Source organism: Salmo salar, chromosome ssa26, assembly GCF_905237065.1.
Source record: "Salmo salar chromosome ssa26, Ssal_v3.1, whole genome shotgun sequence".
Lineage (NCBI taxonomy): Eukaryota > Metazoa > Chordata > Actinopteri > Salmoniformes > Salmonidae > Salmo > Salmo salar.
The window spans coordinates 12,795,133-12,808,477 of NC_059467.1; the positions used below are offsets into that span (position 1 = coordinate 12,795,133).

General features: G+C 42.4%; 2 protein-coding genes and 1 pseudogene across 3 annotated transcripts; 1 reads left to right on the plus strand and 2 right to left on the minus strand.

The window, feature by feature from the left end:
- Positions 1-2,184: 2,184 nt before the first annotated feature.
- On the minus strand, positions 2,185-6,964 carry LOC100286718 (cyclin E1). The gene is given in 8 exon segments (NM_001146658.1): positions 2,185-2,697; positions 4,940-4,977; positions 5,411-5,580; positions 5,829-5,888; positions 5,981-6,068; positions 6,263-6,296; positions 6,298-6,310; positions 6,814-6,964. Coding segments are annotated over 7 exon segments (495 nt in total). The 5' UTR covers positions 6,302-6,310; positions 6,814-6,964; the 3' UTR covers positions 2,185-2,596.
- A 448-nt stretch (positions 6,965-7,412) lies between these two features.
- On the plus strand, positions 7,413-10,478 carry LOC106587164 (uncharacterized protein F13E9.13, mitochondrial-like; annotated as a pseudogene). The gene is made up of 6 exons (XR_006762289.1): positions 7,413-7,421; positions 8,020-8,090; positions 8,217-8,376; positions 8,531-8,681; positions 8,896-9,024; positions 10,160-10,478. The product of XR_006762289.1 is annotated as an uncharacterized protein F13E9.13, mitochondrial-like (transcript).
- On the minus strand, positions 10,436-13,250 carry t53i2 (Tumor protein p53-inducible nuclear protein 2). Its single transcript, NM_001252358.1, is given in 4 exon segments — positions 10,436-11,370; positions 11,485-11,620; positions 11,827-11,993; positions 13,099-13,250. Coding segments are annotated over 3 exon segments (492 nt in total). The 5' UTR covers positions 11,954-11,993; positions 13,099-13,250; the 3' UTR covers positions 10,436-11,141.
- Between the last annotated feature and the right edge of the window lie 95 nt (positions 13,251-13,345).

Here is a 13,345-nt window from a genome sequence, read left to right on the forward strand (position 1 = left end):
TCTTCTTATCAGTGTCCTTAAGTAGTGTTTTTTTTTATAGCAATTTGACCATAAGACCTGACTCACGCAATCTCCTCTGAACAGTTGTTGAGAAATGTCTGTTACTTGAACTCTGAAGCATTTATTTGGCCTTCAATTTCTGAGGCTGGTAACTAATGAACTTATCCACTGCAGCAGAGGTAACTCTGGGTCTTCCTCTCCTGTGGCGGTCCTCACAAGGGACAGTGTTAGCATAGCGCTTGGTTTTTGCGACTGCACTTGAAGAAACTTTCTTCACAATTTCCAGATTGACTTGGCTTTTGTCTTAAAGTAATGGACTGTCATTTCTCTTTGCTTATTTGAGCCATTCTTGCTGTAATATGGACTTGGTCTCTCACCAAATAGGGCTATCCTCTGTATACCAACCCGACCTTGTCACAACAACTGAATAGCTCAAACGAATTGAGGAAAGAAATTCCACAAATTAAAGGCACACCTGTTAATTGAAATGCCTTCCAGGTGACTACCTCATGAAGCTGGTTGAGAGCATGCAAATCTGTCATCAAGGAAAAGGGTGGCTATTTGAAGAATGTCAAATATTTGTTTAACACTTTTTTGGTTACATGATTCCATGTGTCATTTCATAGTTGACAAATTTTACATGATGGAAAAGAGTAAAAATTACAAACCCTGGAATGAGTAGGTGTACAAACATTTGACTGGTACTGTACATCATTGCCGGTGACACGTTCAACTCTGCTCTATACTATATATTTTTAGATGAGTTACATAACTACGAAAGTCAACATATTGTAGGTTAGTCATTAATCCAGCAAAGATGATTTGACAATTCCAAAATACAACCACGTGGATAATGCATTTAAAACTGATGACAAAAGTTGACTTCCATTGTGGTCCTAGTAAATGGTAAAACAACAAAAAGACATCGTAGACCTATGCTACAGTAGACCTATCCTACTAGGCATACTTGGGTTACACATACAGCGTAACAACAAAAATGATAGGACGGCATCATAGGCTACAGCAGGACTTCCTCAGTAGATCTGCAAACTCAGGCTCCTAAACTGAATTAGATGGTGGTGCCAGATGGTGATGCTGTTGGCTTAAAAGCTGTTATCATTGGCCTCTCCAGGATGATGAATCATCGAATAACCATTGGCTCCATCCAGAATTTTCAGACAGAAATCTCAAATGTGGCCACACCTTAAAGTACAAGGCAGACCAACACAGTAGCCAACGATCTACTGTGCACAGCTCACATGCATGTTGGTCCGTCTTGTCCTTAAGACCCATCCCTGGCATGGCACGACTCCAACACCATCATTAAGTTCGCCGATGACAACAGTGGTAGGCCTGATCACCGACAAGACAGCCTATAGGGTCAGAGACCTGGCCATGCTGTGCAAGGACAACAACTTCTTCCTCAACGTGATCGTCGACTACAGGAAGAGGACCGAGTACGACCCCATTCTCAGCGACGGGGCTGTAGTGACGCAGGTTGAGAGATTCAAGTTCCTTTGTCCACGTCACCAAACTATCGTAGTCCAAACACACCAAGACAGTTGTGAAGAGGGCACAAAGCCTATACCCCCTCAGGAGACTGAAAAGATTTGACATGGGTCCTGAGATCCTCAAAAAGTTCTACAGCTGCACCATCGAGAATCCCGACAAGTAAGGCAACTGCTCGTCCTCCGACCGCAAGGCACTAGAGGGTAGTGCGTACAGCCCACTACATCACTTCAGCACCGCCTGGCCTCTGTACCAGGCAGTGTCAGAGGAAGGCCCAAAAAATTGTCAGACTCCAGCCACCCTAGTAATAATCTGTTCTCTCTGCTACCACACGACAAGGTGTACCGGAGCACCAAGTCTAGGTTCTAAAGGCTTCTACCCCTGAACAGCTAATCAAATGGCTACCCAGACTAGTTGCATTGCCCACCCTCCCCCCTTTACACTGCTGCTACACTTATCTATGCATAGTCACATTAATCTAGTACCTACATGTACATGTTACCTGGACTAACTGGTGCCCCTGCACATCGTACCGGCCTGGTGGAACCCGCCTGATCATCGAGTTCACCAAGCCATTTCACACGCAGTAAAACAGAATAGTGAACACAGCAGTCAGGCTGGTTCAACCAGGCTACAATCCCTGTCCCTGGAGAAGGCAAAGACCCACAACATTGTAAAACATAAAAGCTGTCTGCGACAGTGACTTTATTTAAAAAATAAGTAGCAGCATCTCATTTCAAAACAAATATACATTTAGGTAAAAACTCAAATGCAAGAGAGAAAGTTGCAGAGTTAAAATACAATCCATATTTCTGCTTCTGAAGCAGGAGGCTCTTCCACTTGTCCATTTTGGCAGCAGAGCTACTGGTCCCCAAACCTGGCAGTATTATCTTTCTCAAAATGGCAAGCGTGAGCCACACACACACACACATTCATCTACTGTTCCATCAAGCCAAGTCCACCTTCTTTAGCAGCACTCCGAGCCAATGACAGCTCTGGGTTTTTGGCAGGTGGTCCAGCTTGGCATCACTCCAATTAAAAACTGTCAGTCACTCAAGGCAGAGACATCCAAAAACACCCATTCACCTTAGCACCAAAACACCTGCACGCATGTAGAAAAAGCATTTGCGCCCATGTTGGTGTAATGCCATGGATTTCTCCCAGTCCTACAATATCTTGAGACTTCCTCAGCCCGTGCCCATACTAACCCAATGGAAATCAAGAGACGGTGCCCTCTGGTTTCTCGCTGCTGGGGGGCGGAGTGAGCACGCCGAACGGTATTGGGGAACTCTGGCTGCGATCTACGTCCACTTGTGGGTAGGAGCATGCCTTCGCCTAAAGAAGAAACCAACAGAACTCTCAATACAGGCTGCAACTCAGCTGTGTACCACTTAACACAAGCGGAGGGGAAAATAAATATTCACTCTGAACAGCCTGATACAATGTCCTACGCCAATGTTTGACATTGTGGTTGAAAACCATACAAATCACAAACGACGCCCTCACCATCCAGTCCAGATAGGCAGCATGGGTCTGGATGTTATGCATGTCATCCGCAGGGATTCCTTTGAAGGGCCTCAGGGCTGAGCTGCCCACTTCTCTGATGGACATGGCAAAGGGGACCATCCACCTCACACACGCCTCGACGTCTAACCACTTTAGAGCTGCACAGATCAAAACAAAAAAAGGAGTCTGGTTAGGGCCAAATCCACCAAACCACTACAACTCAGTGGTTGGATTGAAGATGTGGATTGACCTGAACAGCTTCAGAATGAAACACCCTACCGGAGACTTTCTCCACCAGCTCCAGTGAGGAGAAATGGAACAGGGCAGAGGCAGCCAGCACGCCATAGCAGAACTCCAGAGATTTCACATCCAACACACACAGGTCCAGGAGCTATAGAGAAAACCAAAAGGGGGGGGGGGGATGAGAGCGCGAGCACAATAATACCGCACGTGCACAACACCGACTTGAAGCAATGAGCCGTTCTAAGAGAGGAAACGTGAAACCTTTGTCTTACAACGCCATCACGTATAAGTAAAAGCTGTGTCGTCTGCGAGAACATATTTTGCCTTGTTGGTCTTCTTAGGTATATTTTGTTGTAAGATGCTATGAATCACTTGCAGTGGCGGGAAATCTCAGTCGTGACCTTACCTCAGCAATTTGTACAAACGTAGTTTGTGGGTACTGTGGGATGAGAACCTCCTCGGACTCTTTCAGGTAGGCAATCTGCATGTAGATGTTTAGCCAGGACACAGATGTCAGGGGACTCAAACGCCACTTCAGCTCCTGAGCAAAGGGGGACACCGTAGAAACAAGAGCCACATGATGATTTCATTCCACAGAGAAGAGTTCCCCAGCTCAGAAGAAATATGTGAACTATCACGTTAAACAGGAACTACCATTAGTGACAGAGCGTCATTAGGAATACAAGTAGTCATTTTTAACAGTAAGTGGCTAAACGCTGATCATGGCTCGACAAGCTTCAGACAACAATAAGGATGTGTGACCCATCCGTACTGAGAAACACTGGGACGTAAAGCGTTTGAGAGGCATACCTTCATAATGATTAGCTCCATACATAAGATATCATCCTCAGTGCAGGCACCATCAGTAACATAGGCAAATTGATGCACCTTTGGAGGGTAGATTTCCTGAAAAGGAAAAAGGTAGTAAACATGTTAAATCTCACTCGTATACAAAATGACTTAACACAGGGTGTAGAAGAGGCTTCTTCCTACCTCCATTTTGGCAGCTATAAACAGAGAAGAGATGCCGATGAGCTGTAGTGTTGACTTGAAAACATTGGTCTGCGTGGCCATGAACCTATCAAAGTAATCCTGAGCCAGGTAGAAGGTTTCTCTGTGTAGCTTGTACACCTCGCACACCTGAGAGAGAAAACAAGGTCGAGAATACAAGTTGTAGGCAATGTCACAGAGTAGCTAAGGAAGAGAGCCCCATGTAAAAGCATTGATCATGGTTCTCTATACCATAGGTCTGACACGGCCCAACTTTAAAGATCAATGCTGATTCAGAAGAATTGGGTTAAAGGCGGAAGACATTTTGGTTGAATGCGTTCAGTCGTGCAGGCGACTAGGCTTCCCCTTAGAATGTCAGAGCTTAGCTAATACGCATCACCTGACAGCCATCTTCTGTCTAGACCCAGTTGACTTAATTAAACTGGGGCCATACATCCATTAGTAAAACTAATACTCACCACCTTAAGATAAACATAGATGACACTGATCAAGTAACATGAGGGTTTTGATCAAAGTAGTAGATGCACTGTGGGAGACAAATGTAGGCGTTTGATACAGAGAGAGCTACAAACCTCTATTAGCCAGTCCAGAAGAATAGCCCTCATCTTGGGTTGGAGGTGTGGGTGTTTGTTCATGATGTGGATGTCTCGAGAATACGTCTCGTCTTTCTTCAACAGGTTGTTCCATACATCATCTCTGCTTGCCCAGCTACAAAGAGAAACACATCGAGGGTTAGCGTCCATTTAAAATGTGTAGTTATCAAATTAAAGGGATCAACGAAGAATCCCTCAACTTGACTCAGAGTGCAAACACAGAACTGTAAGACTAAATAGTATACAGGTACACATAATGAGTGTCAAGGGAGGGATCTGTTCTTATAAACAGCAGACTGTACACTCTTAGAAAGACAATAGTAGTGAGAGGAGGCCATGGTCTGTTACATTCAAATGAAACCGGTGAACACATTGGTTATCATAATGCTTGGCCTTGGACAGTGTAAGTGCAGAGTTCAAGGTAGGAGGTCATGCAATCTCCTAATGAAAAATCACACATTACTCAAACATGTCAAGTAACCACTCCTGCTCTTTAGCAGCGTCACTGCATCTTGCCCACGTTGTCCCAGATACCAGAAGTGACTCACCATAGCACAGGAAGAGGGGAAGACCTGGTGGGGGTGACAAATATGTTTTTGAAAGTGTATTGAGCAGAAAACCCAGCGGTATTCAAGGCAACTGGTTGATCGACTTCATTGTCAGGCGTGGGGATCCGCCTGCACGGGCTTGTGAAAACCGACTCGGTATTCCAGCTCACCTGCACAGGAGAGGGAGAAGAAAAGAGAAGAAAGTCCGACTGATAAAAACAAACAGCATGAAGAGGATTCTGAGACGGACACCAATAGCAACTGATTAAGGAACAACTGATTAAACACAATCGTCTCATTTATTGAGCAGTCCTAATTAACCTGTGTAGGTCACTGCCTGGTGCGTGTTGCTAGCTAAATCCAACAAATGCATGGTCTGCAAGGGAATGCATTGGAACAGCACAGCGCATGTAGTTACCTGAGATCCACATTGTTTCTTTTTTATCATCTCTGCCACTTCATCTGGGTCTTGCAAATACTGAGGATTGAATAAGGAAAATGTTAATTATGATAAACCGTATTAGAAAGACATAGCCAGGTAACCATCTCGCTACAGTAGCAATAACTTACAATGGCAACGTCTGCTTTTCTTTTCCTGGATCTCACTGTAGTTTCCTTGGGCATCTCATGATCAATAGACTTGGAGTCCACATTTGTCCTGAAATGACACAGTAAATGTTGAATTACAATATGCATCCTGCTGAAATGCTAAGAAACGTGTTAGTTAATGCTCGCTAACCAGCTAAGCCGCGGCTAGTTAGTTAGCAAGCCAGCTACCTAGCGTGAACTTTTTTTCGTCACCTAGCTAGCTACATTGACAAGACTAGGTCAAACTGCAAAACTGAAACTTACCCCTTTCTTGGCATTATAGCCCACGCGTATCCCTCCAATATAGAGAGCCTGCAAATATTAAGTATTTTATTTGTTCAGATTTATAGGTAATAACACCACAACCCAACCCCCCACGTAAGTCTCACAAAGCCAACTCGTCAAAAGCTCTGGGCGCGGGCAAATGGAAGTGGGACAATGTTAAAGGACGACAAACAATATGAAATACTGCAACAATTGTCACAAAACCACGAATATATCGACACCAGATTCCACACTATCACATAAACCTAACAGTTTGACATATAGTCGATGGAAACGAGTTCATTTATTCTAAATGAGAGAGAGAAGCTGGACAGAAAATGGCCGAGCCATCAAGTATGCCATTTTCCATTCACCCGCTCTAACTAGCTTTCTCACAAACAAAAAACTATCCAGCCAATGTTGTCCATCGCCTTTCAAATTCAGGATATTTACAATCTTATCACTCAATTTGAGTCACGTTGAGGGAGTTTGATTGAAAAGTTGCAAGACTAGTAGCTAACAAGAGATGTTTCAATTATTTGCCAGCTTACCTAAAAATATTCCCCTGCGAAGAAGTCCACACTTGGCTGAAAGGATCAGACAATATATAGCTACAGTTACTAGCTATTCAATTATCGTTCGATTCGTGGCCTCTGTCATCAAAAGGGAGCTGAGAACTTTGCCAGCTACTTGTTCTTCGCTAGTGCGGTGAGTTTTGCGCCTTGGCTTATAAACTGCTTGCTGTCTACATATCATAAGGGGCGGTCCGAGCGGGTGATTTAAATACTTGGCGCTGTTCAGTAATCCTTTGCAGTTACATTTCAACGAACATTATTATTAGTCATGAATTGTTCAGAAGTGAAGAGTCAAATCACCTGAAATCTTATGTGGTGTGAGAAATGTACATTATAATGGTGTTCCAAATATTGCATTTACCCGGCAAAAGGGAGGTGTGTCTGGTGCGGCGACAGCTCATGGGCGGTGCTTACAATCCGGAAGCACAAAGTACCGCGTGGCTAGAGAAGACGGATGTAAACAAAGACTGTGTCCTTCTCAAAAACCTGCAAATCCGGACGTTGTGCCGATTTTTCCTGACGTTTTTGAAAATGTTTCTCTATCAAGCCGACAGAATGGACTTTCACTGTCCATAATGAAAGAGGTATGTCATTATTTTAAGATCAAATTAATGCCGCGCAATTTGCTCAACGAGAATGGTGATGGCGCCCGGCACTAGTGCATTCGCTACGTTTAGTGGCTTCCTCTTGTCTACACTAATGATTTGTTGGAAAATAACAGTGCAGGTTTAGTAAAATACATTTTAGGCACCATCTTATGCTTTCATATATAATTCATACATTTGCGTTTTCTTATCAGAAGAGGAGGAGGCTAATCTGCATCCTATGTGCATTTTCTCAGTCATAACTGTTATTTTAATGTTTCATGAGCCACACGAAGAAAACACTGGATTGGGTGACAATCACTCATAGATCTCGAAACCTGCATAAACGTACACTTTGACCAGGCACGTGATCAAGCTAGCAGCTACATGGGAACGAGTCTCATTTCAAAGCCACTGTGCCTCCACATTGCAACTGGTTTGAAACAACAAAAATGAAGTTTCTGAAACTCTTTGGACGTGCCAAATCTGTGGTTATTGGAATGGTTCATGTTCAAGCCTTACCAGGTAAAGATTATTGAGACGCATATGTCGTTTTTTACTCTCTTTTTATTTTTAACTTTGATTTTATGTTATTCAGGCACACCTTTTGGAAGCATGGCCTCAAATTATTGAGGAAGCACGCCACGAATCTATCACAATGCAGGAATTGTAAGTATAAGCAAGGACACAAGAACTCCTTACTTTTTGATGTTACTAATACTGTAGCCTATGTAAACCACAATATTCATCCTCGAGGATGACTGGAAATGAATTGTCTGTTGATCTTTTGAACAGGATGGGCTGATCATTGAGAACATGCATGACGTTCTGTACACATTCTCAATTGGACCAGAGGTGTATGCCTCTATGACAGCAGAGGGATCTGTCCATCTCTGCCTTTTGGAGGTCAGATCCTTTCTGCAGCAAACAGCTCTTGCTGTTGCACTGGCTTCAGGTTGATATAGCTGGCTTTGCTTATTACTGATTAATACATGCATGCAAGAGTGCTTCAGGCTAGCCTGGAATTTTAGTTTAATGGAAAGATCCGTATTAAGAGGTTGGGAAAAGCAAATGTTTAGCTACCTATTTCGTTGTTGTCTATTTCCAAGGTATGGATTTTATCAGGGCAGAGGAATATGTCTTCTCACATGTTGCTGATGAAGGCCTTTTGAATGCATGTGTCGGAGTCCTTTTGTAATACGGCAAGCAAATAAAGGCTGAACATGTACAGATCTTCACTGATATAAAAAAGAAGCACAGGTGAGCAATCGTTCAAAAAACATTGCAGTCAGACAACCCCACTGGCTAGCCTAGATGTCCTGATATGGTATTTCAGAAGGTTTTCAACATCCAAGTATTGCGGCTAATATTATCCGTAAACAGTACTGCAAGGAGATGAAGGTAACATTTCTGACTTTTGTAGTAAGTGTAATTGGATGTTTTATGATTTGTGGGTATGTGTTTGTGTTCCTAGCTCCCATGCCCTGACTTCAGATGTGAGAATAGTGGAGATGGCCAGGGCGGCTGAGTGTTTTCCTCTCTGACGGGCTCATTATCACTGGAACAGCCACAGGGCTTCAGGCAGATCCAGTGGAACTCAGAGGTGTGTCCTGTCTCTGAATGCTCTGACACATACAGACATGTATGTACGGTATGACACATACACACTTGTATGGTATGACGCACAAACATACTGACACATACAGTAATATAAAAAGACCCCCAACTCGTTTAAATGAATCCCAAAGAAACAAATAAGGCATAGGCTATTACTGTGTAGTCACTATTTTACCACTTGGATCAAAGGGCAGCCGACACCCAGCACATATATTATATATCTGAAGCATAATGCTCGGTGTATCATTATAGGAATGCTCAGCGTGCACCTTAGTACAAACATAGTTTTCACATCTCTAGATAGTTTACTTTCCCTTTTTAATTTTCTCTCAAACATGCCTGTAGTCTTGGTTAATAAGGGAGTGGCCTTTTTCTAAATGGCATACATTCTCCCTAACCATAACACACACCCTAATAAAAGTATGTTCAGGCACCTCACTCAATTCCATACCACTCCCACTGCATACGAGTCTATGGCATACTTCCTACATTTGAAAGGGCAGATAGTTCCTGGCGTAAGTTTTTCATGTAGCCCAGAGGTTAAGCTTCCCTAAAGCCCATGGAGCCTCTGAGCCTTGCTGCTGGCCTTATAAAGAGCAGCCTCGTCTGAGGAGAGGATGGCAGCCTTACAGTCACCCCCAGTCTGGATCATGCTGACCATGGGCACACAGCCCGGTCCTGCCCTTGCCTGCCACAGCCCTGCTTGGCTAATATAGACACCAACATCGTCTGCTATTTTTAAGCACAGCCTACAGATGGCTGACTTAGACAGAAGGCTGTAAACACAGGCAGGCTGCCTCACAACCCTGCTGCCTAGTTTGGAGGTGCTCTTACAGTCTCCCAGTATGATTTCATTGGGCTGCTCTGTTGTCAGATTGGTATACGGAGCTGCTTGAGTCTGGATTGATCTCTTTCCTCATGCATTTTCTCATCTCTGAACATACTTTTACCATTTACTTTTCAGAGATGATGCATGACACTTGCAATGCATTCCTAAATCCAACCATTTAGGTATTTGTTGCATACAAGCTCTTGCACGGCATTCCAATATAATGAACTCAGTAAACATAATGTAACATCTCAAAATATTTACTCAACAATCTTTTATTTTCTATTTGCAGATGTTGCAGGGTCTGTAAGACTCCCAGTTCTTATTGGCCCAGGAGTGACCCATGACAACGTGGAACACTACCTTGATGCTATTGCAATGATAATTGGCTCTCATTTCAAGAGGGGAGGCGTTTGGGCAAATGCTGTTGATCCAGAAAGCGTTAAGAAGTTCAGGGGGAAGGTGCGTTTGCTTCAAAAATGAAATCCACTAAATGTGCTACTAAAATAATTGAATGCAGAACAATGAAATACATTTGGTGGTAATAATACATGTAATTACTGTAGTTGTCTCATGCCATTTAATAAAACACAAATAATACCCAAACAAAACAGACTTGTTTAACAATTTTTAACATTTAAATATACACCAAAATAGCAAAAAGAAATCTGAATATATTTACAAACAGATCTTGTAGCAGTACAGCAAACATAAGAACACACTGGGAAAAAATGTATGAAAACACTCAGTACTCAGATTCACTCAGTACAAAACATACATTAGAAACAGTGTTCATCATTATTTGGTAATCCTTACATACATTGTATTTGTTCAGAGGTCCAGTTACTCAAGAGTGATGTTTTGTGTCGTCACATATCATATACAAAATAGCTTTTCATAGCTATGAAACTTAACAACTTTTCCTTAAAGCAATATACCCACAACGTATCTAAGGCACACAAAGTAATAGCAAAAAGTGTACCATATCCAATAAAATTCATATTTGCAAGTGCTAAAACCTTTTGCATTTCATACACTAAATAAAAGTTTATCAGAGCCATAAGACTTAACAGTAACAAGCCAGTTATAATACTTTTCACATGCGCACACACATCTACTCAAGGCAATTTCACTCTCAAACTGGGCTCAGCATGTTAATAACATACTCAGTAAAGGGGCTTCCCTTGATCAGGGTAAAGATATTCACAAGGTAATATGTCTAAGGTCTGTATGTTAAGTGGCGTCAGACAGTGACATGGTTACTCAGTAGACACTCAGTAGTTGTACAGACGCTGGCAGGGTTGTTTGAAGTGACCAAAGCGTCTGTCAGATGGGGAGAATCGCACCTTGGCAAGGTTCTGTCTCTGGAGAGCACTCCTGGTCAGCTCCTTGCACTCCATGTGAGTCCTGGCTCGCTGTATGGCAAGCAGTTGGACGTTGCATGGAAGCGGGCTGCCCCAGGCAGCTAACCTCCAGGACACATGCTGTTTGACTGGCACAGGCCTGCAGGGGGAGGGGGAGGACAGAATAACTGTAACATGTGGCGCTCATTTCTCTAGGATAATGGTTGTGTTATCACACTGACTAAGTAGATGGATCCCCTGGATGAAAACTGACCTGGGAGAAGCATCCTCTTCATCTGAGTCTACCTCATCGCTGGTCTGGTGTCTGATCTGGTATACAGACATACTGGGATGCTCAATCAGCAGGTTCTCCAAAGGGTCTTCCTCAGGCGGGGTCAGGGAGTTGTTCTCTGGAAACATCAGACCACAAATTTACTAAACCGAGACCAAAGAGGAAAAACACTAGTGAGACCTTTAATAGTGACCATTAGATCTACTATCCAAATAACTACAATGCTTCCATTTACAATAAAAGTAACTGCAGACAACAATGCCCATACCAGTTTAACAACTAACTTGTGATTTCAACTTTCAGGGAACATATTTATCGGCTTACCTTGAATGTTGATAACGACCCATCCTCCCTCCTCAAACTCAATGAGCTCCTCATAGGTTTCATTGTCATCTGTGGGAAAATCATCATCTGTGCTACCGAGGAAATGGGCAAATATCTTTCCAATCATGGTGTATATGTTTTGCCTCCCTTGGCCCTCTTATTGCAGTCTGCAAAGAAAATGAGTTAACATAGTGTTACAGTATGTCGCCCACATAAGGTAAACAATTGCACAACGGATGCAATTATTGCTAAACTGGTAAATTGCAAAACTGATCATGGTAAAATATTGCATCAAATGCAACAGCATTCCCCTTTGAAGCTATCTGCAGACTGGAGGACATGGCATCCTTTCTGACTGGCAATCTCATTTCAAGCCAGAATCTGAATCTTAAGATATGTTATGAATAAACTAATGTGGTGAATATGAAGCCAATTGGACAAACTATGGTGAAAACAGCTGGTTTGTAAAAAAATATATATATATACATTTTAGTGTATATCATTTGATTTAAAAGGCCTACATTTCTAGTCAAATAGGCCTATTAAAAACATAATCAGGTATAAACAGTATGTGTATGTCTTTCAGGCTTGATGTGTCATAGACTAGACAGAATAACACAACGTCCACTTATAGACCTTGGGCTGTCCAGACAGCCACGGTCTTTGAATGCCTTGGTGTACTTGTCAACCTATACTGTCAATATACAGCTACACCCCAGCCTGCCAGCAAAGGAAGATCCAAAGGTGCCCGGACAGAATTAACTCATAAGGTGCTAAATGTTTTGCATATCTTTTCTGGTGTGCCATCAAAAAGTCCATAAGTCGGAAGTTTAAAGACATGTAAGACAATCCTTACACTAGACCCTATTCAAGATATATAAATGTGTGATAGAAACTATTACTTTTTTTTTTTAAACATAGGAGAGTAGTTTGGGTGACCTTGATATGGCATTAATTGCGTTTAAACTTCTTCCATAAATAAGTTAATAATTAAGAACTGCATTTACTATATGTAATTCACTGACAATCAAACAAATAAACTAACCTACATACAAAATTACACATGGCATGGTTACAATTACATGGTAGTCTACCAAAATAAAAAGTTGGCTTAATAGGACACATTTGGGATGTAGAAATCAATACAAACATGCAATGGATAGATAAGTTAGTTGGCTAAAGAAAAGTGTCTAGACTACACATGAACAAAGGCTGCTACACGGATACAACCTCTCGCACAATGTTGAAGGCGATGGTGTATTTTTTTCTTACCTGACAAATGTATATTTAACGGGTGGTGGCCGACGGCTAGCTCGAAACTATAACTGATCTGTAATTGTTTCGATACAGACTTGTTTATGAACACCAACTGCTTCCCTTTGCTTCCGTGGATGGTGAACGTAAACAAAAATCCCAACTCGAAGGCGGAGCTTCAGTTGGTTGCGCACTAACTGACCTTTGTCATCATATTTTGGCAACTAGCTGTCAAGTGAACAAAAGTGTCCTTCCTTGAAATATA